The sequence below is a fragment of the Lepisosteus platostomus genome, chromosome 23, assembly GCF_059453375.1.
Source record: "Lepisosteus platostomus isolate fLepPlt1 chromosome 23, fLepPlt1.hap1, whole genome shotgun sequence".
Classification (NCBI taxonomy): domain Eukaryota; kingdom Metazoa; phylum Chordata; class Actinopteri; order Semionotiformes; family Lepisosteidae; genus Lepisosteus; species Lepisosteus platostomus.
The window spans coordinates 8,958,293-8,982,851 of NC_142633.1; the positions used below are offsets into that span (position 1 = coordinate 8,958,293).

Here is a 24,559-nt window from a genome sequence, read left to right on the forward strand (position 1 = left end):
GCTGCGCAGACGCCGCGCAGACTTCCGCGAGCGCAGCGTCGCGAACGCAGCCAAATTGTCGCTGGCAGGAGGCGGAGTTGAAAGGTTGCAGGCATGGCGGCGGCCTTGGGAGATGAGGATTTAGACAACGATGACTACTATTCTCTTTTGAACGTCAGGAGGGAGGTGAGGCGTGCTTTCCCGCCCGGCCACGGGGCTCCGCGGTGAGGCGGTCAGGAGGCGGTGTGGGCTGGTTTGGCAGTGTTTGCAGGAGTCGGTGCCCGGGAGCCGCCGACTCGGATGACCCTCGCTTATCATTCAAGAGTTCAGTTACGGCAGCCGGGGCGAGCTCTTTGACAGACCTCTGGGTGGTTTGTGGTTTTGTAAACGGACCTTTGTATACTGATTATCTCGGACAACATCCAAATAAAACCTTTTAGTGAAAGAGGTGACGACCCTAGGGCTCTGGTTTCGCTTTCTTTCCGCGCCGGTCGTATGACTTTGTGGCTGACGAGTCTGTCAATAATTCATTCTGCACATGAGGTCAGGCTGAGCAGGGAGATCGAAAGCGATGTTTCTGGAGATGCAAATGTTTCTCATTGTGTCTACATAATTGACAGATAAGCTATGACGGATGAGTTCAGACAGGTATAGTGTAACGAGCGAGGCTTTTCCTTACTGATGTAAAACTGTCCAAAATCTGTCTATATCTAGGCGTGTTCGAGTACTTCGCCGTTGTGGCGGTATGAAATACGAGTTATACTATCTCTTGTGGCAGTTGTGCAGTTAACACTTTGTGGAACCCTCTCCCCATTGCTGTCCTGCGGCTGGGCACCTTTACTCCTCTGTCATCGACAGCAGCAGAGTAACGTGCCTCGATACTGTGGAATAAGTTTGTTTTTGTTTCCATTTTCAGGCTTTGCAATCTGCTGCTTTCTGTAGAAGGTGTTCTAAAGAAAAAGTAGATGCAATTCTAATGGATTTAACTGGGAAGGAAGAGAAGCACCAACACGTTTCATTTTGTGGTTGTCAACATTATGCACTGGAATGGCTCAAAGCTTTATTCAGGAGGAGGTTTTATTAGGATAAACCCCTCGATAATAATTATTAAGTTTGTTGAATTGGCTACATGTGGACCTCTTACATCGTGTGCCCAGTTCATGTTTATTTCAACCAGTGCCTTCTCCTGTAGAGCAGCTGGGTTCTTAGTGGACACCCTTTGGATACTTTCCACATTCCACTAACCCTTGACAGCTGAGAGCACTTTGGGCAGTAGGCTCATTTGAGGAATGTCACATATTTCACAACATAAAGACGCTGAGGATCTTCAAGTAAAATAACTTAATAAAGTAATAAATGAAAATGAAACCGATAAAGTAAAAAGTAGCAGCCTCACAGCACTGGGGCCCTGGGGGTCTGTCTGGGTGGAGTTTGCATGCTCCCCCCATGTTCACATGGGTTTCCTCCAGGTGCGTCGGTTTCCTCCATGCTGGCTTCTGGGAAAACTGGCCCGTGTGGGGGTTTCTGGGTGTGCCCTGCGGTTGACTGGCCCCTGCCCTGGGTACCCTGCGCTGTGCCTGTTGCCTGCTGGGATAGCCTCCGGCTCCCCCTGACCCTGAGATGGATGAAACGGTTAAACAGTAGTTGGATAGGTTGATCTTACCCCCCCCTTGCAGTGCTGGAGCCTGAGTTCTGTCCCTAGCGTGCTGTCTCAATTGGATAAAGGGCTTCTCAGGAGGGAGAGCATGCATTCAGGGAGTGTTGAGGCTCTTAGGTGACAAGAGCACCATTTTTCATTTACCACTTATCGCCACTGCTTCTGTAGCTGCTATTCTCAGTGCGCCCACCACTTTACTTGCTACCCTTAGGGGTCCCTGCTGTGTGGTAGGCAGAGGGGCAGGGCTGAGCCGGGGTGCTGGGAGGGATGTGTGGGTATTGAACAGGTGAGCGGTGTGCAGCAGAGATCGGCCTGCGCTCTAGAAGAGCACGCGAACTGGTTCAGCAAGTTGGGCAGCCTTGCAGAGTGGGTACAGCTGTTTCAGGTTTTAGCGAGTGCTGGGCCTGTGTCTATGTGAAAGTGTCCTGTGGAGCGCCAGGCTTTGCGTCTGAAGACAGATGTGGAGCGAATAATACCAGTGCATTTCGATAAGTGCTTGTAATGGATGAAAGCAATTGGGCCGTTACTCAGCCAGTATCTTCCACTCTATTTCTGCATTAAACGCCTTTGTTTTCTTTGCCCTGGCAATCTACATGATTAGTAACTGTTTGGACAGTATGCCATTTAGCTTGAAATTGCACACAGCTGACTGCAAATAAGCATGGGCCTCAAAGTACCTTGAAATCCGACATTTCTTATGAATCCATGAAGGGAGGGCATTTAAATTCATCATCTTGAACACAGGGAAGTTTAAGCACTTGAGGTTAAAAATAAGCTGGAGGCATAAAATGGCTGTGATGCATATTCATTAAGGACGTCTGCTCTCACTGTATCTGAAATTTATAACTCTCTCTGAAGGTAGTTATCACTCTTGCTGTATTGAACAGATGACCTTAGCTGCCTCCAGCGTGATGAAGCTGCCTGTCTGATGCTGTATTGGAAAAGAAAGCTGTTATGGAGAAATTAAACTGTTCTCACTTGTCAATAGCCCGTGAGGCCATTTGTCATTATCGGTTTATAGATGGAGAAAGCTGGCCTCGTTTCGCGACTAGGGGGTGGGGAACGAAGGGTTTGATTGCTGGGCTTGTCCGACATGTATTAAAATAAATAGCCCAGTCTGGACAGCTCGGTGTGGGGCTTGGCGGAGGTGCCTTGAGGTCTTAGTGACTGCTTTGGCTGTTTAGGGCCACACCACCTTGAGCACGCCCCATCTCGTCTGATCTCGGAAGCTAAGCAGGGTCGGGCCTGGTTGGTACTTGGATGGGAGACGGCCTGGGAATACCAGGTGCTATAAGCTTTGGGCGGAGTGGTGGCTCTGTGGCTCAGGATCTGCGCCTGTGGCTGGAAGGTTGCCGGTTCGTATCCCGCGGCCGGCAGAGGAATCCTCCTCCGTTGGGCCCCTGAGCAAGGCCCTTCACCCCAGCTGCCCCAGGGGCGCCCTATAAATGGCTGACCCTGCGCTCTGACCCCCAGCTTCTCTCCCTGTCTGTGTGTCTCAGGGAGAGCAAGCTGGGGTCTGCGAAAAGACAAATTCCTAATGCAAGAAATTGTACGTGGCCAATAAAGTGATCTTATTACCGAAGGTTGGGGCTTGGGAGGTGATGGCCTCGGGCAGTCGAGAGTTCAAGGAAGGAAAGAGCTGGGTTGTCAAAGAGCTCTCTCTCTCTCTCTTCCTGTCTTTCTGCCTCTCTTCACGCGTCTCGGTCGGCAGCACTCTGTCCCTTCCCCCCTTCTCGCTTGCTCCATCTTTATCCGGCCCACGAGAGGACACTGACACCGTTCGTATCCCACACAAACACCTGTCTCTCTCTTCTCTTCATCCTCTGTCTTTCTCCCTTCCTCCCTTCTTCGCTTCCATCCCTTACAGCTGGGAGTGCTGGCGCTCCGGCTTTCTTCGGACTTCCCTCCCCCTCCTGCTGTCGGGCTCCTCCAGCGCACGTTCTCCTGTCTGGCAGGCGGGGCTACTGGGGGCCCTACTTGCCTCTTTTTCGGTCGCTAGCTGCACTCGGGGGGGGGCTTGAAATGCTTGCTTGAATTGGGTCCCTTCAGAGCCTTCAGTTCTTCGGGCCCGTCAGAGCAGGGCACTGCTGTGAGTCCCCAGGTCAGACAGGAGAGGCTAACACTGACTTTTGAAGGTCACTGTTTTTGAAAGTCAAATGTACGAAGTAACACGTAAAACCTCCAATTAACACAAAACAGACAAAATTCCCAGGTCTGCGCAGGGCCATGTTCTGCGCTTTAGCACAAGGGAATAAAACTTCCTGTGACACTGTAAACAAGCGGAATGCATTCTCCTTCAATCCAAAGAAATATTACTCTTGATTTTGAGATGGTTTTGCCTCCAAACGCTACTTACTTGTTAATTCTGTTAATTCTGCATGCAGATCACGTTGGAACATTTCTGTGGTGAAATATCTGCTGCACAACCCGTATTTATATGCTCATTCCTCCCGTTACTTTATTCATTATGGGGACTAGTGAGCAGGAAGGGCCACATCACGTTGTGATTCCCGGGAACGCGAATTCGAGTTTCTGACAACATGGCGACTTGCAGTACCTTCACAAAGTTCATGATTTTGTGCTTTATTCCAAATGTGTCATTTTTTTCTATCCCGCCAATTCATTTATTTTGTCCCCGAGATTGAATAACTGTTCTGCGAAATTGGGACTTTAAACATCTGTGCCTGATTTGCGTGTTTGCACCGCGCCGTCCGAGCCTGTTTCGGACGCCGATGCAGCAGGAAGCAGCCTGATGAAGCCAGTGAGCTAACTTGCACCCGAATGAAGTAGGATGTGCCACCTCCTCCTCCGGTTTGTGAGCTTTCTGATGTCGTTGTCCTGATTCCCTCTCGCTGCGGTATCCAGGCGACGCAGGAGGAGCTGAGGGCCTCGTACCGCCGGCTGTGCATGCTCTACCACCCCGACAAGCACAGGGACCCCGAGCTCAAGAGGCAGGCGGAGCAGCTCTTCAACCTGGTGCACCAGGCCTACGAAGGTGAGCAGGCTGGCGAAGCTCGCAGTTTGGTTTTGTTTTAATAATAATAATAATAATAATAATAATAATAATTGCTTACACTTATATAGCGCTTTTCTGGACACTCCACTCAAAGCGCTTTACAGGTAATGGGGATCCCCTCCACCACCACCATTGTGCAGCTACACCTGGATGATGCAACGGGAGCCATAGTGCGCCAGAACGCTCACAGCACATCAGCTCTCAGTAATGAGTAATGAAGCCAATCCATAGATGGGGATTATAAGGAGGCCATGATTGGCAAGGGCCAAAGGGAAATTTGGCCAGGACGCCAGGGTTACACCTCTACTCTTTTCGAGAAACGCCCTGGGAGTTTTAATGACCATAGAGAGTCAGGACCTCGGTTTTACTTCTCATCCGAAGGACGGTCCCTTTTTTACAGTCTAGTGTCCCCGTCACTATACTGGGACATTAGGACCCACACAGACCGCAGGGTGAGGGCCCCCTGCTGGCCCCACTAACCCCTCTTCCAGCAGCAGCCTCAGCTTTCCCAAGAGGTCTCCCATCCAGGTACTGACCAGGCTCACACCTGCTGAGCTTCAGTGGGGCTGCCAGCTGTGAGCTGCAGGGCTGCTGTTTTCTCCTTCCTCCTCACCCCTCAGCCTTTAGATGCAGCCTGGCCAGCTCTGGGCCAGTAAGGAGGTTCAGGAGAAGCACATTGGTTTTGCCCTCTAACCCCCTCCCACTCCCTCTCCCTCTGTGTGCCCGCAGTGCTCAGCGATCCACAGTCCAGGGCCATCTACGATGTCTACGGGAAGAGGGGTCTGGAGGTGGAAGGATGGGAGGTAAGTGCGCCGATGCAGAACGCAGTCATTCCTTACTCTGTGGTGTGGTGATCACACATCTCTTATTGCCAACACAATTTGCAGTAACAGTACAGCGGACTGCAGTTGCACCCTATACGGTGTACACCTGCGGTCGGTGGTCTTTCACAAAGGCCCGGGGCATTGCTTTCATCCCCTGCTGAGCCCTGCTGCGGTGATCACGGCGACGCTTCCCGAACACGTGGAGCGCTCCGATTTCCCCCTCCGCCGTCGATCCGCCTCCTGCCCGGCCGTGTGGTCCACGCGGGCCCTGGGGGCGGTGGGACGCGGGTGTGTCTGGGCGTGCCGCACGCGGGCGCGGGCTGAGAGTCAGAGCCGTTCTGTGGGCATCGCTGTCGTTCTGCTGTGGCAGGGCTGTGCCCCCTGCACGTGGTGCTCTGGAGCTCTCGACAGCAGGCAGTGGATTTGCAGATGTAGCCATCTGTGCTGCTGCTGCTGCTGCTCTGTGTTTGACCGTGGTGTAAATGGGTACCAGCAGCGCTTGCTGGGGGTTGCGGTCGTCTGCAGGAGCCCGGCGGCCCGTCTAGGGGAGATGTGCTGGCTTGAGCCCGCGGCACCGGGGATGAGCTCTGATCCCCGGAGCCGGTAGGCCGGCCGAGCTGCTGGCCTCTCCCCGGCGCCCGGCGCCCTGCGCTACCTGCCGGTGACGCGGAGTCGGGGCTCCCGGCCCCGCTGCCCTCCCGCTTCCAGGTGGTGGAGAGGAAGAGGACCCCGGCGGAGATCCGGGAGGAGTTCGAGCGGCTCCAGAGAGAGCGCGACGAGAGGCGGCTGCAGCAGAGGACCAACCCCAAGGTGAGGAGAGCGGCCGTCTTCGTCGGCCCCCCCGTCTTCTCGCCACGCTCGCTGGCTGTCTGTTCGAATGAACTGAGTGAACCTTTGTTGCCCCTTATTTTTCTTGCACATGAAGAGCTCAAAACGTATCAGACGCATGACAGCAGTACAATACAGGAATGGTACAATACCACGATACAAAAACAGCGTTTACCAACATTGCTCAGTTAGAACTCAATCCAGTATCGTAAGATTTAAAATGGACAATAAGGTGGCACAGTTTTTAAAACAAAACTAATCGTAATAAACTCACAATAAAGTTTCAGTCTTTTCAGTCCAGTCTTTTCATTCATTTCAACAATTGAGTGCTTGTCGGTATAAATGAAGTAAATGCTCTGGCCCTGTGTGTCCGTGTACCTGCCCTAGCTGAGCCGGTGTCTCTGTGCTGTGTGTACCTGTACCTGCCCTAGCTGAGCCAGTGTCTCTGTGCTGTGTGTACCTGTACCTGCCCAAGCTGAGCCGGTGTCTCTGTGCTGTGTGTACCTGTACCTGCCCAAGCTGAGCCAGTGTCTCTGTGCTGTGTGTACCTGTACCTGCCCAAGCTGAGCCGGTGTCTCTGTGCTGTGCCGGCCGTGTCTCTCTCAGGGGACGATCAGCGTGGGAGTGGATGCCACTGACCTCTTCGATCACTACGAAGAAGATTATGAAGACATGCCAGGGGGAGGCTTCCCACAGATCGAGATCAACAAGATGCACATTTCGCAGTCCATAGAGGTACAGCCCACAGCCGCCAGCTCGTCGCAGCCTGCCTGCTTGCCCGGTGGTTTGGAGCCTTTGGAGGAGCTGTTTATTTACTTCTGCTGGAAGCTGTTTTCGTTGCACAGGCATGTAGCACAGTGGAGATACGCCACATCAATGTCGAGATAGCATCACCGAGAGATCAGGTTTATACCACGATGCATAGAAATGGCATTTAATTGCTCGAGTTGTGTGACTGTCTATAGACCTACTGAATAAGAGTCGATTCGGCAAATAAAAAAACTGGCAGTGGCAGTGATGCTTTTTTAAATGGATGGCTTAGACCAATGAGATCCAACTTCAGTCATGGCGGACCAGAGTGTCTGCATGTTTGCCTTCCAGCTCAGCTATCTCGCTGTTGGCCTTTTTCCCAACATCCCTCACCTCTGGTTGAAGAGATTGAATGGAAGAGATTACTGAAGGGTATGGGCACTGATGTGAGGACTCGAGGGCCTGTTCTAGCTTGCCCAAGGGGAGAAGAGTGTGTTTGTGCCCCACTCTTCAGACTGCTGCTGTAGTCCTTACCTGTGTGGAATATCTGACTTACTTCTCGGATGTCATTTTAGGGGAGCTTTGGTAGGAAATACAGTGGGGGTACCGGGGATGGTGGGAGGAATCAGTGTTTTTTACTGTGTTTTGAATAATTAATTTTTTTGTCAACCAGTTTTTGTTCACCTTTGATTGTGCGTCCTGGTGTCAACTTGTCTGGAATAAGCGGCTCTTGGCTGCTTGTGCAAGCCTGCGGTCCACGAAAGCCGAAGTGGGCCGTGGGCGTGGTGCACACGCGGCAGTAGGAGTGACCATGTGGTCTCCGCAGGCCCCTCTGACCACGACGGACACCGCCATCCTGTCTGGCTCGCTCTCCACGCAGAACGGCAACGGAGGGGGCAACATCAGCCTGGCGCTGCGCCGCGTCACCTCCGCGAAGGGCTGGGGAGAGGTGAGGGCAGATCCGGACGCGTGCGTGTGCAGCTACAGGCGGTGAGCAGCCATATCACCCTGCAGCTCACAGCTGGCGGCCCACTGCAGCTCAGCAGGTGTGAGCCTGGTCAGTACCTGGATGGGAGACCTCCTGGGAAAGCTGAGGCTGCTCTCCCTGCTGTCTCTCAGTCCCAGTGCTCCAGTATAGTACACACACAGACACCCTCTTACTCCTCCAGACACTGGTGTACACACTCATGGTGAGAGCATGCAGACACCCTCTAGCACATCCAGACATTGGTGTGCACACCTGTGACGAGCACATACAGACATCTTCTCATTCATCCGGACACTGGTGTGCGCACACAGACATCTTACTCATCCGGACACTGGTGTGCACACTTGTGACGAGCACATACAGACATCTTCTTACTCATCCGGACAATGGTGTGCACACTTGTGATGAGCACACACAGGCATCCAGACATTGGTGTACACACTTGTGACGAGCACATACAGACATCTTCTCATTCATCCGGACTCTGGAGTGCACACTCGTGATGAGCACACACAGACATCTTCTTACTCATCCGGACAATGGTGTGCACACTTGTGATGAGCACACACAGGCATCCAGACATTGGTGTGCACACTTGTGACGAGCACATACAGACATCTTCTCATTCATCCAGACATTGGTGTGCACACTTGTGACGAGCACATACAGACATTTTCTCATTCATCCTGACACTGGTGTGCACACTTGTGACGAGCACATACAGACATCTTACTCATCCGGACAATGGTGTGCACACTTGTGATGAGCACACACAGGCATCCAGACATTGGTGTGCACACTTGTGACGAGCACATACAGACATCTTCTCATTCATCCAGACATTGGTGTGCACACTTGTGACGAGCACATACAGACATCTTCTCATTCATCCAGACATTGGTGTGCACACTTGTGACGAGCACATACAGACATTTTCTCATTCATCCTGACACTGGTGTGCACACTTGTGACGAGCACATACAGACATCTTACTCATCCGGACAATGGTGTGCACACTTGTGATGAGCGCACACAGGCATCCAGACACTGGTGTGCACAGACAGACCTCCTCTCACTCTACCGGACACTGATGTGCACACTCGTGACGAGTGCACACAGACCATCATCCTCCGCTGACATACAGTACACACTCATGCTGATGCTCTCAGTAACTGGAGACGGAGACACCAGAAGCTCGCAGTGACTCCACCCTCCCAGAGTTTCAGCCTTCAGAAACCCTGAGGAAGCGGCACCACAGAGCCACTCGTTTGTGCAAGGGGGGATCTTCCAGCCTGGCAAGCACATGTCCGAGTCTCAGTGGGCTTTGTTCTCTCCAGGTGGAGTTTGGTGCTGGGGACATGCATGGCCCACTCTTTGGGATGAAGATATTTCGTAACCTCACGCCACGCTGGTGAGTCCTGCTTTTGGCAGAGGGGCAGGGGGCACAGAGCACAGAGTGCACTAACATTAGCATGGGTTTTAGAGCTTAAGGTTCAGGTCGTACACTGGTGTCGAGATTTACCCAAGCTCCCGTTAAGTGGATATTCCAGTTTCCGAGCACAGTTCTGTCCAGTTTGGTACGCTTGTCCTTAAGTGACCACTTGAGGGACGACGTTTTTTTTTTTGTACGGTTGTTTCCAAACTTGGAGCGACTGGTCCAGTGTAAAAGAAAAATGTGCTGGCCGGCGTTGCCTGTAGTCTAAATGTGAAAATAAAAATGCTTTTAGTGGATAAATTGCTGACATTTGAAGCTGTTTTTACAAGCACACACACCGCTTTACTGTATGTATCGCTCTACTTTATCGCCGTCCTTTTATTGCATCACTGTCAAGTACAGGGGTTTCTTCCCTGTCTGTAGTAATGTTACTTCTATTACACCACATTAATGATAGAAATTCAACCAGGACCCAGGGTATTGTCAGTAAAAACAAATATATGAAATGTATTATAAAAATGTGGTAATTGCCCTGCCACGGATTTTGTATTTCTTTTTTGACGAGTAATCTAGCACAGAGGTTGACAATCACAAGCATCTAGAGATATTTTATCTGATCACACAAACCTCTTCTGAGTCACTCAAGCTCCTTATTTAATATTCACTGCATGTGTTTGGGCTGACTCTCTGTTCTAATCAATTTCACATGTGTGAGTCTGATTAATAAACAATACTGACAAGAGAGTCTTGAGATTCCTCAACTCCACCATCTAATCGTATTGCAGGAAGAGAAACATGTAAATCTTACGATGCCGGCAACAGCAGAAGATCATCTTTGTGTGACTGAACAGGGTAGGCTTTCTGAAAGGAGGGTGTAACTATACATGGTTCCTGTCCACTGATACTTCAGCTTGTACAGAAAGATTGCGGTTTCCTTTTAATTACGGAGCCTAAGCATTGCTTGCGTCTAAAGTGCACACGGTTGACGTCTCAGTGCTCATTATTTCAGTGTGCTGATCTCCTGAAATGTTTTGTGTAGTCAGTTGTTCCCCTTGCTATGTGTGCAGTATATTAACCACTGAAAGCACGGCGTTTTTGAACACATCCATGCTCTGCGTAGGCTAGAAAATTAAAACGTTCCACGCTGCTTACATCCTTCTCCGACCCTCCTCTGTCTAGCACACAGGCTTCTTTAAGCTAGAGGCCTGCTGTCTGACAGCCCTGACAGGTGTTGCTGACCCCTGGAGAAGTCAGCACAGCAGCAGCGATTAAAGCAGCACATGGCCTGTTTCTTCTTCCTTTAGCACTACAGCCCAAGGCATTGACCCTTCTTCCATATAGAGCTGTACTGTGCCCTTAAATGCTTTAGTCACAAAATACCGTACACTGTTTATCATCTTCCTGATTGTTTTTGTAGCATGTTCCTGGATATATTTCTGTCCTTGAAGGGGGAGCTATGCTACGCTGTGCCTGTCTGTTCAGTGTTTTTTTTTAATTCCCTGTGTTACATCATTGCCCTTGATTTATAGCACATTTTTACTGGTCCCTGACACTGTTATTATAAGGCAGTGGTTCATCTTGCTTGCTCATATCCTGCGTTCAGCTCTCCTGAAATTAAAGGTGCGTGTTCTGATAAATCAGTAAGCCTGACGCTTGTCCCTTGGGTGAGTTTTAAATGGTGTGTTTTAGAAGTTATACGTCTATATTGGGCTTAGTGTGGAGGTTATCAAACCTCTTTCTTAGAGAAAACAGTATTGCATAGTATAAAAACACAGCCGAGAAACTGTTTGTTTTAGCACAATTGATCTTTCTACTTTAACATCTTTCGTGACTTGCCTATGGTCATTGTATTAAAAATCAAAGTCACAGGCAAATACAGTGTAGTGCCTCGGTCTCAAGATACAGTTGTCTGAGTGGTCCGTAGACGTTGCAATGAAAACTGAAAGAGGGGAGGCACTTCTTCAGTAAAGGCTGATGGGAGTATGGAACCAACTGCCCAGCCAGGTAGTTTAAGCCAGTAGCCTTTCAATTAAGGGCTGGATGATCCTGTGATTGATTAACCACTGGCTACCGAATGGGCTAGGTGTGCCAGTCTTGTCTCATTTATAACCATTCGCTATGTGCTTACAAGCACCGTGCATTTAAACAGTGTCTGTCCACTCAAGAATTGCTGGTTGCTTTTCCCTGTTTATCTAGGGTTGAGTGCAATCACAGCAGTGCTCCCACCCCCCTCGCCCCGCCGGAATTTCAGCGGAGTAGCTCCGTTCTGGGATCTGGTCCAGCTGCTATCTAGGACAAGCAGGAGAAAATATCCACCTGGCAGAGCAGAACAGGCTGGCCGGGCTCTGTGATTCACATGAGTTTATTGGAAAGGACATGCCACCTTGTTTACTCCTGGGACACGCAGGATATGAAACCTGTGTTGTTGTTTTTTTCCACTTCAATTACTGGCTTTCTCCTCTCGTAGGAGGGCGAGAAACCAAGCGCGAGCTGGTCCTTTTATAACACTTGACACAGTAACTGCTTAGCCGAGTCGCGGGCAGATTTTATTTAGCTTCCTCCCCAAAGCAGAATCCGCCGCGCTGTTCTTGAGCAGTGCGCTGTGGAAGAGGGAAAATAGGTTTTTAATGAAAAAGAGGGGAATAATGCCCCGGCGCTGGTTTTAAACTTTCCTCATGCCTATTGGTGTTATTTATAGAAGAAAGAAATAAGTTTATTTTGCAAAGGTGATCTGACTCCTGTGGTCTTTTTTGGGTTGTTATTTTCAAAGCTTTCTCCCCTCCCCACAGTTCAAATCTTCCCCCGGATGTGGATGAACAAATTTAACACGAGAATAAACTGGGGACTGGCCTGAAATATTGCAGTAGCGTTTTAAAAAAAAAATCTTTTTACTCTCTTTAGGTTCTATAGAATTAATTAAGTCAATAATACCTTGATTCACGGTGTAAGGATTGTCAGCCTCTGTTGTAATTAACAGGAATGGTTTGTATTTCTAAGCTCTTTTTATTCCGAAGAATCCCTGAGCACTCCACATACACTGGGGGAGTACTAAAGTGTGCATGGACAGTTTGAGATGAAATGATGAAAGTCGTTGTATTAAACTACACTGTGCCTATACAGTACGGTCTGGAAGACTCTTAAATATGAACTGCTTGGGATGCACGTAGATTGGCCTTCTTGGGATGGTAGGGCCTTTGTCCATAGGGCAAAGTGCTTTACAGAGGGTTGGCAGTGCTGAGATTTTAACATCTTTATGTGGATCTCGAGGTAGATGACAATGAGGTTATAGGACCGTTTGAGAGATAAGGAGCACATTGTGTGTTTTTTAGGGACGCTAAGTCGATGCATCTCTCCTCTCACAGATGTGGCCAGGAAGGTGGTTCCTCAGGCTGTTAGCTAGCATTGCAGAGCGCCCTCGGTATATAAGATAAAATTAAGATAAGATCGCTTTATTGGCCATATACAGTTTCGTGCATTAGGAATTTGTCTTTTCGCATACCCAAACTTGCTCTGCATGAGACACACAGACACATAGACACACAGACAGGGAGAGAAGCTGGGGGTCAGAGCGCAGGGTCAGCGATTGTACAGCACCCCTGGAGCAGCTGGGGTTAAGGGCCTTGCTCAGGGGCCCAATGGAGTAGGATTCCTCTGCTAGCTGCTTGATTCGAACCGGCAACCTTCCAGCCACAGGCGCAGATCCTGAGCCTCAGAGCCACCGCTCCGCCCCACGTAAATGTGTCATGTGCCACTCACTGAGCGCCCCCCAGTGGTGCTCTCTGGAGGCGACAGCGGGTTTCAGCTCTCGGTGTAGTGAAAGCACGCCGGGGTTTGGGCGTGCAGGAGCCCTGACTCTCCTCGCCCCCCCCCCCGCAGCTTCGTGACCTCGCAGTGCGGCCTGCAGTTCTCCTCGCGCGGCGTGCGCCCCGGCCTCACCACGGTCCTGGCGCGGCACCTGGACAAGAACACCATGGGCTACCTGCAGTGGCGCTGGGGCACGCAGTCCGCCATGAACACCAGCATCGTCAGGGACACCAAGACCAGCCACTTCACCTTCGCGCTGCAGGTGAGAGCGCAGGCGGGGCTCGTGCCCGGGGCTCGGTGCCCGGGGCTCGGTGCCCGGGGCTCGGTGCCCGGGGCTCGGTGCCCGGGGCTCGGGCCTGTGCATGTAAGAACAGCCAGTCTGGGAGTCATACACGTGCCTGTGGGTGGAGGCGTCTGTCCGGCCTGGGACTAGGAGCAGGGGAGCAGTGGGGCGTGTCCCGCCTGCCGCGGGCCCTGTAATGTGCATTCAGCTGCTGCGTTTCCTGCTTGGTGCTTTGCCTGTTTCCATCAGGGCCGTACAGTCTAATATGGGAGGCTTAAATACAGCGGGTGAGCAGGAGTGTCAACCCAGGCGACTTGGCCGAATTCCTCCTTGGGCTTGCGCAGTCCAGCCATGCCCAGGGTTTCCCCCTAGTTCAACCTGTGATAGGTGGAGGGGGTCCCCTCCTGCACGATAAAGGTGTAAAATGCTGTATAAACGCAAGCGATTTGCTATTCCTTGTCCCTCCATGTTGTTTTCGTGGTAGGGCGAACAGTATTCTGGCTTTTGAGCACTGCTGTCCAGTCGGTTCTATTGCTGCTCACCGCCCGCCTCTGAGCTTGGCGGATTATAATGGCTCACACATCAGTGCCTAGGTTTACTGAAATATTTTGCAAATGATATTATATGAGGGGGGGATGAATTTCACATTTTTACATTTTCGTGTCTTAAACCAGTGCTATATCACAGTATGCTTTTATCTCAGCCTTGGTGTGAGGTTTATGAACACTTAGCATGCTTTGCACACTAGAATTGCCAGTGCAGTTCAGGTCCGACTGAGCTCAGCCACACCTTCCTCACCGGCTCTCTCTGCTCTGTCGCCAGCTGGGGATCCCTCACTCCTTCATGATGCTCAGCTACCAGTACAAATTCCAGGATGAGGACCAGACCAAGATCAAGGGCTCTGTCAAGTGAGAACCTCTGCCTACACTGCGCCCGCGCAGCTCAGCGCTGACTTCAGGACCTGACTCTCGAGTGCTTCTGTTCAGCAGCGCGGAAGAAGAAGCAGTTTAAAAATGATGCTCTTAGCAGGCTTTCAACGAAAGCTTGCAGGATCTGGGATTTAGTTTGTAAGATTGTTAACTGTCACACAACAGTTTACAAGTTGCTTTCATAGCTCAGCGGGTTTTATAATGTGTTTAAGGCACCTTAAATACCCAGTTTCCCACAGTCCTAGATTATCTGTCCCTGCTTCTGCATGTGCAAAGAGTAATGAATGAGCATCGCTTTCTTTGTTTGTGATATTGTTTGAAGTTGGATGTGTTTGTGTGAGTGGGATTGGTGATGGTTGCCTACCGAGAGGAGTGTGCTGGCTTGGTTGGGGTGGGTCAGCGGGTATGGTGCGACTCTCTTTGATGTCTCCTTTGTTGTCTCGCCCTGCAGGACGGGCTTTTTCGGCACCGTGGTTGAATATGGTGCTGAGAGGAAGATCAGCCGCCACAGTGTTTTGGGGGCGACCGTCAGTGTCGGGGTCCCCCAGGGTGTGTCACTCAAAATCAAGTACGTTATTGAGCATTCTAGAGCCACTTTTTTGTACCAGTTGCTCCACTTTTTTTTTAAATCCATTTTTATGTATAATTCTGTCAGTAATTTTATGTAATTTCCTCAAAGTTATATGCACATGCAGTTCCAATACATAATGACAGAATTGAAAGGGAATTTCTACATTATCTATAGAGGAAAAATGACAAGAATTGCTAATTGCTATTTCACCACGAAGGGGCATTAATGCACTGTTAGTCTTTTGTTTTTTATTTTCTGATTCCTCAATCGCCCATTGTTTTCAGCCAACGATTTGTAGTCTCCTGGGTGGAGCTCAGACAAAATGAACGGTCTGGCTGGAGTTTCTCGTGCCGAGATGGGCTTGATTTGCTACAGCGCTGCTCACCGGTGGCTGGCGTGGGCTGGTGAAGCTGCCCGCTCCTGTCCTCCGAGACCCGAAGCAGTGACGGGTACCTGTAAGCTCTGCGCCAGCTCTGACCCCCGGCTGCTGTCTGATTCCCCCCCCCACAGGCTGAACAGAGCCAGCCAGACGTACTTCTTCCCCATCCACCTGACGGATCAGCTCCTGCCCAGCGCCGTGTTTTACGCCACGGTGGGGCCTCTTGTCTTCTACCTGGCCATCCACCGGCTAATCATCAAGCCCTACGTGCGCAGCCAGAAGGAGCAGTAAGCCTGCCTCGCCCGGTCACATCGCCATTGCCCGGAGCTGGGGGGGACAGCTGGTGCCACACTCCATTTATTTTATTTTTATATAGCGCCTTTCACAACAAGGTTGCCCCAAGGTGCTTAACAATACAATTGATGATACATTTTGTCAATACAGAACAGAAAAGACCAGAAGACAATGGAGGAGAGGAACCAAAAACTCCTTAATGAGGAAAAAAAACCTCTAGGGGGTCCAAGGTCAACTGGCTGTCCTACCCTTTTGGGCATGCTGACATTATATAATTAAAAAAAAAGGAAATGATGAAGGTATCAATCAATCCATCCATCATGTCTTCTGTGTGTTTGTACCTCCATGCAGATCTCTGTAGACCAGTAAATTCCACCTAAACGATAGCTATATCCACGATGTCCCATCTTGGATCCACTCGAGCTTCAGTGCAAGACCTGTGTTCAGCCCAGGCACCTGTATCCCAGCCTCGCATCTGGGGAGCTGACTCTAGATTCTCACATCCCCCGTGCAAAGACACTCTCCTGTTTCCGGTCTCCGGTGCTCCTGGAAACTTAATTTCCTCTTCGGTCCGCTGACGTCTCGTGTACAATTAGCCCGAAACGTCTGCGCAGGCTTGTTGGCATCAGCTGAGGCTCCAGCAGTTTCAGTGGTTCGATATTTTAGCCCCGGTCCATCTCCTTGAAATGCTGTAATATAATTTGCACCGGTGCGCCACCTTTCTGATTCTTATCCTTTCTCTATTCCTTCCTCCCACACTTTCTGCACGTTTCCCTGTGCAGGGAGCTGGAGAAGCACAGGGAAAGTGCCGCCACGGACATCGCCCGGAAAAAGCAGGAGGCAGAGTCGGCTGTAAGTATTCAAGAGGAAGAAAGCTGATGAGACCTGGTAGATGACAGCAGGGTCTGTTTGAGCTGGGCTGGGCAGCTGTGCACACCAAGCTGTTGGTTTAGGACTCCTAGCCAAGGAGACATGGAGCAATAAGTAACAGAAGGGATCTAGGTAGGCTGACATGCCGATTATACAGTAGCGACAGAACATCGGGCACATCTGTTTGTCAGACCTTGTGCACCAGGCAGGAGCTGATGCAAAAGGCTGATACTTACGTGCCTGGTGTAGGAGTGATTGAGAACTCGGTGTGTAGTGGATTTTCTCTCTTTTTTTTTTTTTTTTAATACTGCAGGACCCTTTAGCGCAGCCTGGTTATAGCAGACTGTTACTGCATTGGACCGTTTAACAGAACCCACAGCTTATCTAATGCTCAGTAAGAGCTTCGTATATTGGCCCAGGAAAAGAAGTGTGAAGGGCCTAATTCCCACTGTCCTCCTACGCAGGTGCGGCTGATGCAGGAGTCGGTCCGCAGGATTATCGAAGCAGAGGAATCTAGGATGGGTGAGTGGATTAACAGCTGAAGAAATAATTAGTGGATTTTGGCTGTTATTGAGTCAGGAAAAGCCTTCATAGTTTTGCTTATTATTTTAATGAAGTGTCGTATTAGTGGTTTTCAGCTTTTTCCACGATCAGCTGATTTTGTGTCCCATCAAAAAAACAGCTTAGCTAGTTTTACGTCAGTCACAGAGCTAATAAAGACAAAGAATTGCTTTTGTATTTTTGGGGTATTTTCTAGAAAACTGTCAGGTAAAAAAAAAACAGTTTGCTGCTGAACATTGTAGCAGAACTGCTGAATCTCCAAACTATGTAACTGTGATGAGGAATATACCACAGAAAAACGCTGTAAATGCAATACCTGAATGGAGGGACTAGGCATGAGTATTTTGTTCTTGCTTGGTGGGTGTCTGAGCTGACACAAACTAAATTCAAGTGGCTGTAGACCTTCCTTTTTCATGATGATGATGGTGGTGGCAACGAGCGTTAACCAGTATCCTTTGCCAGGCCTCATCATTCTCAACGCCTGGTATGGCAAATTCGTGACGGACAACAGCCGAAGGCACGACAGGGCGAAGGTCATCGACGTGACGGTGCCCCTGCAGTGTCTGGTGAAGGACTCCAAACTTATCCTCACTGAAGCCTCGAAGGTAAAGCACAGCAGCTCGTCCTGCAGCACGTACAGTACAGCGTGCTCAGTCAACATCAGCCTACTGCTCTTGTGGGCAGCGATGTCCTGTTCAGGATGTACAGTAAAAAAATACAGCCCACACTGCTTATGACAGGCACAGTGGTGCTAATGTATTGCATTTGCATATAACATTTAGCCTGCTAAATGACAGAACACCACTTGTGAAGCATGAATGTGACCTAAAGCACAATACACAGGTTAAACCTCTCTGTGTGCATTATACCAAACTTGATGTACGTTACACTTTGTTGTAAGGCGGTAGGCTTGAAAAGTCCGTTAAGCCGTAAGAAGAAGTTAAGAATAGCGTGTAAAACATTTTATAAAGTTAAGATGTGAATGGTCTATATTAGAGCAGTCTACTCGCTCGTATTGTGAACTGCAGGAACATGCAGTTCAGTCCCTCGCCATTATTCTCAGAAGGTAGCTCCCGATGGGGACGGGATATTTCTAGCCCCATTGGGAAACACCCTGTCCTGTTGAAGGCGTTCTTGCTGTTCCCAGAGGCTCAACGTGTGATAATATAGCACTTTTTAATAAAAAGGTTGAATGTGTATGAGTAGTCCATCATTCAGAATTGGATTTTGACTGAGCTGAATGACTGGTTCCTTGTCGAATTTAGTGTCCGGTGACACTGGCGGCCCCTGCTCCTGGCTCTCGGCCACGGACAGCTGATTGACGCTGCATCCTCCTGTCTCTTGCAGGCGGGCCTGCCCGGGTTCTACGACCCCTGTGTGGGAGAGGAGAAGGGCCTGAAGGTGCTGTATCAGTTCCGGGGCGTGATGCACCAGGTCCTGTCGGGAGACACGGAGGCGCTTAGGATACCAAAGCAATGTGAGTTACGCCCCTTTGTGGCTGTTGTGGGGTGCCACATCGCCACTGACTGAGATCTTGCAGTGGTCTTCCGATCTAGCAGCCCCTCACACACGTTTCTTCCCAGTTAGTCATTACTTAGATTTCCAGCGTGTGTTAAGTGTCCAGTTTCTACTAAGGTCAGCAGCAGTCAGACCTGGCTCCACCATTGGGAGCCCCTCACCTGCTTTCAGCCCTCTAACCTTATTGTCCTCTAGCTTTCCTTTAGCAATCAAACCAGCCACTTCAGTAACTCAGGTCTGTGCTGGCCTGCTTTCATACCTCGAGAGGCGAGCTCATTACCCAGTGCTGAGCCTCCTCACACAGGAATGCAGCTCTCCCTTGCTACCTGATTCCACTAGAACAGACAGGGGTTCAGTGGGTAGAGGGTTCTCAAAAAAGACGTTCCCTCTGTAACCCTGTTCCACGTCCTGTTACGCCTCCCACACGTCTGTTGTCAACGTATGTTATTGTGTGTGAAGTGTTGGATGACCAACTCCTGGCTGGAGTTTTGTCAAGTGCCAGATCGCTGCTGGTTTAGTGATGTTTTGCAGATCTGGTGGGAAGATCCTTTCTAGAAACTAATATCAGTGTCAGTATGCAGTATATCAGAATATATTCTCTGAGACAGTGCTGTGTACAGAGAGCCAAAGGCAAAATCATGCAAGGCTAATCCATTATGCAAAATAACAGGTTCTGCTGTCTTTTTTTCTCGTCTCTGCTAATCATTTCTTGCCGTTTCTCTTGCAAGTAGTAGAACTGTCTGACAGTTTCACTTTTTTTGCTCTTTTTAATTCAAAATCAGTCTACGTGCCGGAGAAGTGCCTGTGTGCACCTCGGGCACTGTCCTGCCGTCTTGTTTTTGTGTGAAAGGTGATGACACTGCCTTTCCTCTCCTGCTCCAGAAGGACGCTCTCCTCAATCAGCCCCTGTCGTCTTTTCCCCCTTGCAGCTCACAGGATCGATGCCGACACTTAGGAGCCTGTGGCTGTTGGGCTAAAAAGGGACAAGACCCTGGACAGACAGAGCGAGACAGAGGGAGGGATGGGTTAGACTCGGGCTGCGCAGCTTGGAGACCTGCAGGCTCCCAGGCCTGGACAAGCGACCCTTGTGCGACCCCTTTCATTCATGTGGTTCTGGATATTGTTCTGTAATACAGAGGTGGCATATTTTGGCAATGGTAAAGACTTTGCAAAGCTTTTTTTACATGAAGTGCTCCGGAAAATGTACCAGCTGCTACTTATTTAAAAAAAATTCACACCAAACCATGTACATCGTTCTCTTGTATGTACACACATACAGTGTGCATTTCTGCATCTGTCCAGAATTTGTATGCGTGCGTGTTGGCATATGCTCCCAGTATGTTGTCTGCACTGCCCAGGCGGTGTGATCTGCAGAAGTTTTCCGTCTTCCTGCAGCCCCTCAGGTGTGCCCACTGATTAAGCCAGCGCAGGAGCCCCAGCTCTGAAGGGGAGGGCGCCACGTGATTGGCCAGGGACCTGTCCGCAGTGGTGGGCGCAGGCGGGCATGATGGGTCCTGGCTGTGGCAGTGTGGAGACCGGACTCCTCGTGGGAAACGAGGGGGCTGTCTGGCACGGTCCTGTTCCTTAAAGAGCGCGCGGCTCACGACAGGGTGTCAGCTATGCACTACTGGAAGTAGCGTACTTCCGCTAAGTAGTCCACAGACTGGAAGCATGCCTTCTCAAAGCCATCAGTGGAATCGGCTCCTATTCGATACGAGGTGCCACTTTGCTGGGGTGGGCGGTTGACGTCTTGGGGGGCATTTATTCCCACAGAGCAGCGTCCGGCCCAGTCTGGCCCACCTGCCAGGCGCTGCTCTGTCTGACGATGGAGGAAGCTGCTTGAAACGCAGAGCAGAGGGCAGCTGCGGTCTTCTATACTCTGCTTCTGTCCTGCGAGTGAAGCCACTGGCGCCAGGGCTGGTCGCCACCGGTGCGGGCTCTGTGGATTCATGCACACCGCAGGAGTCTCGTCTCTGCCCCCTCTAGAGCTGTCGATGTCCATCAGATAACTGACTGGCATTTCTCCCGCTGATCAAGCAGGCCAGTGCTGGTCAGCTCCAGACTTCAGAGACACCAGGCGACTGCGCTCTGCATCGCTACAGGGCTCTCACTTCATTAAATTAAGCCAGTTACGTGATTGGAAGGATGCCGTCTCTAAGCCCTCTATTGATGAACAGCAGGATTCAAAGAAAGCTAGAAAACATGCAGGGCTGAGGAGTGCCTGGAGCACTGTAATGGCCCTAACACACACGCGCAGGCACACGCTGGATTGTAGGAAACCCCAGGGAAGCGAAAGATTTGCGGGAATGCTTGCAGAACGTTCTGGCCATGATCTGCTAGTACAGCACCGCAAACCCGTGCACCCACTGCCCTCTTGTGGCCGTGGGGTGGAACTTCATGGTACCATTGATCTCTGTCAGTCTCTCTCATACGTTGCTTTAAAAAGGAAGTAGCTCAAATAATTTCCTTTTAAAACACCTCTTTACACATATGTACGAAAGTATGTGTGCATGGGGTGGGGCTTAATATATTTTATAATGTAATAGACACTAATGCTGGTTGTTGCACATGGACTAACAGCTGTGCATTTCCCAGTATGAGCTGTGCAGTGGTGGCCCTGGTATCTCGCTGGTACTTCTGTCTGCAGGGCTGCGGTGTAGCTGGGTGGAGCTCAGCGATGTTAATTGGGCCCCTGCTGTTGAGTCGTCACTTGCCTCTGTCACCTGTCTGAAAAGAAACGTAGGAAAAATCTTTAAATGGCAAAGAAAAAGAACAAATGGTCTCGGAGGCCAGGGTCTTGAGATCTATGTGTCCAGGAGCGCTTCTTATTCTTTGACATATTGCAATAGTTCCACCATGTACGCAGACTGTCAGAATGAGTCAGGAAATGACTCGCATAGAGAATATTCCAGTAACTGTAATTATCCATGAGGTCGGAGTGTGAATTGAACTCTTCTGTCCAACAATTAAAAAAACACTGGGACTGTTGATTAAAAGAAACGGCAAAACCAACACAAATCTGAAGAACTCTGCTTTTGTGATTACTTGAGGAAAGAAACAATTGTCATTACGTGCCGAAGAGGGAAATATTTCAGGTCATCCCCGTCCTCATCCCTTTTGCATGCACGCTCACCGACAGCTGGAAATGCGGGTTTGGGCGGCGGTCTCCGGTGGGCCGTGACCCTCGCCACGAAGGCCGATGTCAAAATGTGCCCGGCGCAAGCTGGGGCGGCTCTGCGCCCCGGGGGTGGAGCTGGGCCGGGCCCCGTCTTGTACACGTGATCAGGCGGTGCCTCGCTCGCTACACGCCGGGTCTCGGCCGTGTTGGAAATCTGCCACTTCCATGCTCCCGTAACGGGTCAGGGGGCAAGTCCCTCCCCCACGTCTTCCACTCTTGGAAGTGTGAGCGAGACCCGGAGGAGATCCTCAGACCAGTTAGTAGCAGCCAAACAAGACTGATGGCCTCCTGCTGTTTGTAACCTTTTAGTTCTTTAAGTGGGGGTAGGAGTAGCCCTTCGCCAGTCTCCGTCACGTCCTGCCATTCCTGCCGCTCCAGTTCCGCCAGGCGAGCTCCCACAGCCTCGTCCTCACGGCTGGGCCTGTGCTCGGCAAGTTGAAAGAAGGGGAAGAGCACAATGTACACTTTTTAACATTGGCAAAACAAGGGCTGCAAAATTGTCTAATTGCGGCTCCCGAGACCATTAACTGCTGTGTGCTTAAGCAGGATGAAAGGTATCGAATTGTACCGGTGGGTAAAGGGTGTCTTTGTCATCGTGGTCCCTCTGATGTTCTCAAATGCTTAAGCTTATTCTTTCTTGGATGTGCCAAAGGATTGATTTTTGCAGCTGATTGTTGTAACTCAGTTAAAGATTTGATTTGATTTGAATGAAGTTCCCTCCCCTAAGATGCATGTCTTCTTTAATCATACACCTCAAACATCTCAAGGAAACCGGCATATCTTTTTTTATCTCGTAAAGAGTCCCAACGTTAGCTTCATGTTTTCTTGTGTGAATACCGGATTGCAGTGAGCTGTACACCCTCCCCCCCTGTATTTGTTTACAGTGCAGATCAATCTGAACTGTAGTGAACTTTTAAATCCTTATGGAAGATGAATACAGTGCTGGTCCCTAGAAGTGGAATAGGCTCACGCTAGTCATCTGAACATTTTCACTTTGCCCTGTCCAATGGAAATAACTGGTTCCATATATTTTGACCTGAATACCCTCATCGCTACATGTTGTTACTCTGTGATCTGTGGCTCTGTATGAATATTTGTCTGTATGAATTTTAGTTTTTATCCTTTCACTCAAATACCGAAATCACTACAGCCCATTCATCAACACAAACTGCAGACCTACAAAAAAGTGTGCACATTATTGTGCATAGCATAAATTAAGGAAATAGGCATCTGCTTTTTATTTTGTTTCCTTTTCCCATTGATTAATGTATACAATGTGAAATCAAAGTTCATCTCCTTTACACAAATGTATTTTCATTTGTTAACTTTTATATGGTCAAATGTTTCCTTAATCTCCTTGGTCCAAGGTTGGAGATGAGCCATAACACACTTCACATCATCTGCAACAAATGTGCAGGATGTCATTTCTTTTGGTATTGTGAGGATTTTGTTCTCTCATTAATCATCAGTTGTTAAATATTAGTTGAAATAAGATACCATTTACCATTTGTGTCCAATTACATTTGAATGTCATGTTAGTACATGACGCACCATCTAGTATCAAAAACAGTATTTAAACGTTGATATCCCAGCTCTTCTCGGGCTTTCTGTGAATCCAAGGTATGAACTGACCTAGCAGCTATGATTCATACACACTGTGTTATCTATATCTCTTAAAACGTTGATGTACACATAAGTAGTTCATGAATGGGCTACGTCTTGTACTAAGCATGCAAACTGTATTGATAACAGCTGGAGAAATATGACTTCCTGAAGCTGCCTGATAGCACAGTGCCTCTTTCAGGTCTGAAAACCTCTTTCAGGCGAAAACAGACATGCAGACTCCCCACGGCCAGTGATCTTCTTCTCCCACTGTCATGGCCTCACACCTCAGATTAAATGACAGCAGGATTAAAGAGCAACAGTAACCAATCTTGGACTGTATATCTCTTAAATTGCATAGGTATTTTCTTTGAATTTTATTGGAATAGCGGTGTTCAGAAAAACTGTTTCTGAAGACAGCATACTACAGTCAGTAAAGATGGATTCCTAAGAAGTATTTTGACTCGGATAGTCAAAGTTACTGAAAGAGATGGTGTGATTTGTATCTCGTCTTCCTTAAGTAGCCCTTATAATGAGACAATGACTTACCATGTGAATTATGTGCTTTAACATGTACTTTTCTACGTGAGGTATTTAGAAAATGATTACAATGTACATGCATTTTTTTTCCAGTTGTATATAAGGATAAAACAGGTGTTTTGCTGGGATACAGAATTCCCACTGCATGGTTCCAGGCTTCATCAAGCTGATGCGGAATGTGTAGATGTGAAAAGGGGCTGAAATTCACGTGGTGAGAAGGAATAAATTGTAAGGTAGTCTTTAAGAGACTTACAGCCCTGGAAACATTAGGCTCTTGTCTGCTTATTTACATATGTAACCAAACAGAAATTCACAGCAATTTCATATGTAGTCATTAGGGTGTTTGATTATCTAATTATCTAAGTAAATCAGGCCTGGTGTAACTATAAGCCAGCTCCCCTTTTCAAATATTTCCCTGTATAGCACATGCAGAAATACCCAAGAGAGCAGGCAGTCAGGCTGGCGAATCACAAATAGGTGAAAGGTAAACAGAAGATTTAACAGCATTTTACATATATGTAGAACTCTTCCTGAACTAATGTAAGGACTTGGT

At 49.3% G+C, this 24,559-nt stretch overlaps 1 protein-coding gene and 1 pseudogene across 1 annotated transcript; both read left to right on the forward strand.

Annotated features, from left to right (window-relative positions):
- The first annotated feature begins 24 nt into the window (after positions 1-24).
- Positions 25-24,270, forward strand: LOC148641994 (dnaJ homolog subfamily C member 11). The gene is made up of 16 exons (XM_088617273.1): positions 25-165; positions 4,502-4,631; positions 5,382-5,455; positions 6,185-6,286; positions 6,911-7,039; positions 7,881-8,003; positions 9,380-9,453; positions 13,354-13,543; positions 14,387-14,472; positions 14,945-15,061; positions 15,575-15,730; positions 16,520-16,589; positions 17,072-17,129; positions 17,631-17,773; positions 18,516-18,645; positions 19,616-24,270. Exons 1-16 carry the CDS (start codon positions 94-96, stop codon positions 19,639-19,641), a joined length of 1,680 nt encoding a protein of 559 aa, XP_088473399.1. The 5' UTR covers positions 25-93; the 3' UTR covers positions 19,642-24,270.
- LOC148641995 (5S ribosomal RNA) lies at positions 2,815-2,933 on the forward strand (annotated as a pseudogene).
- Positions 24,271-24,559: the final 289 nt, after the last annotated feature.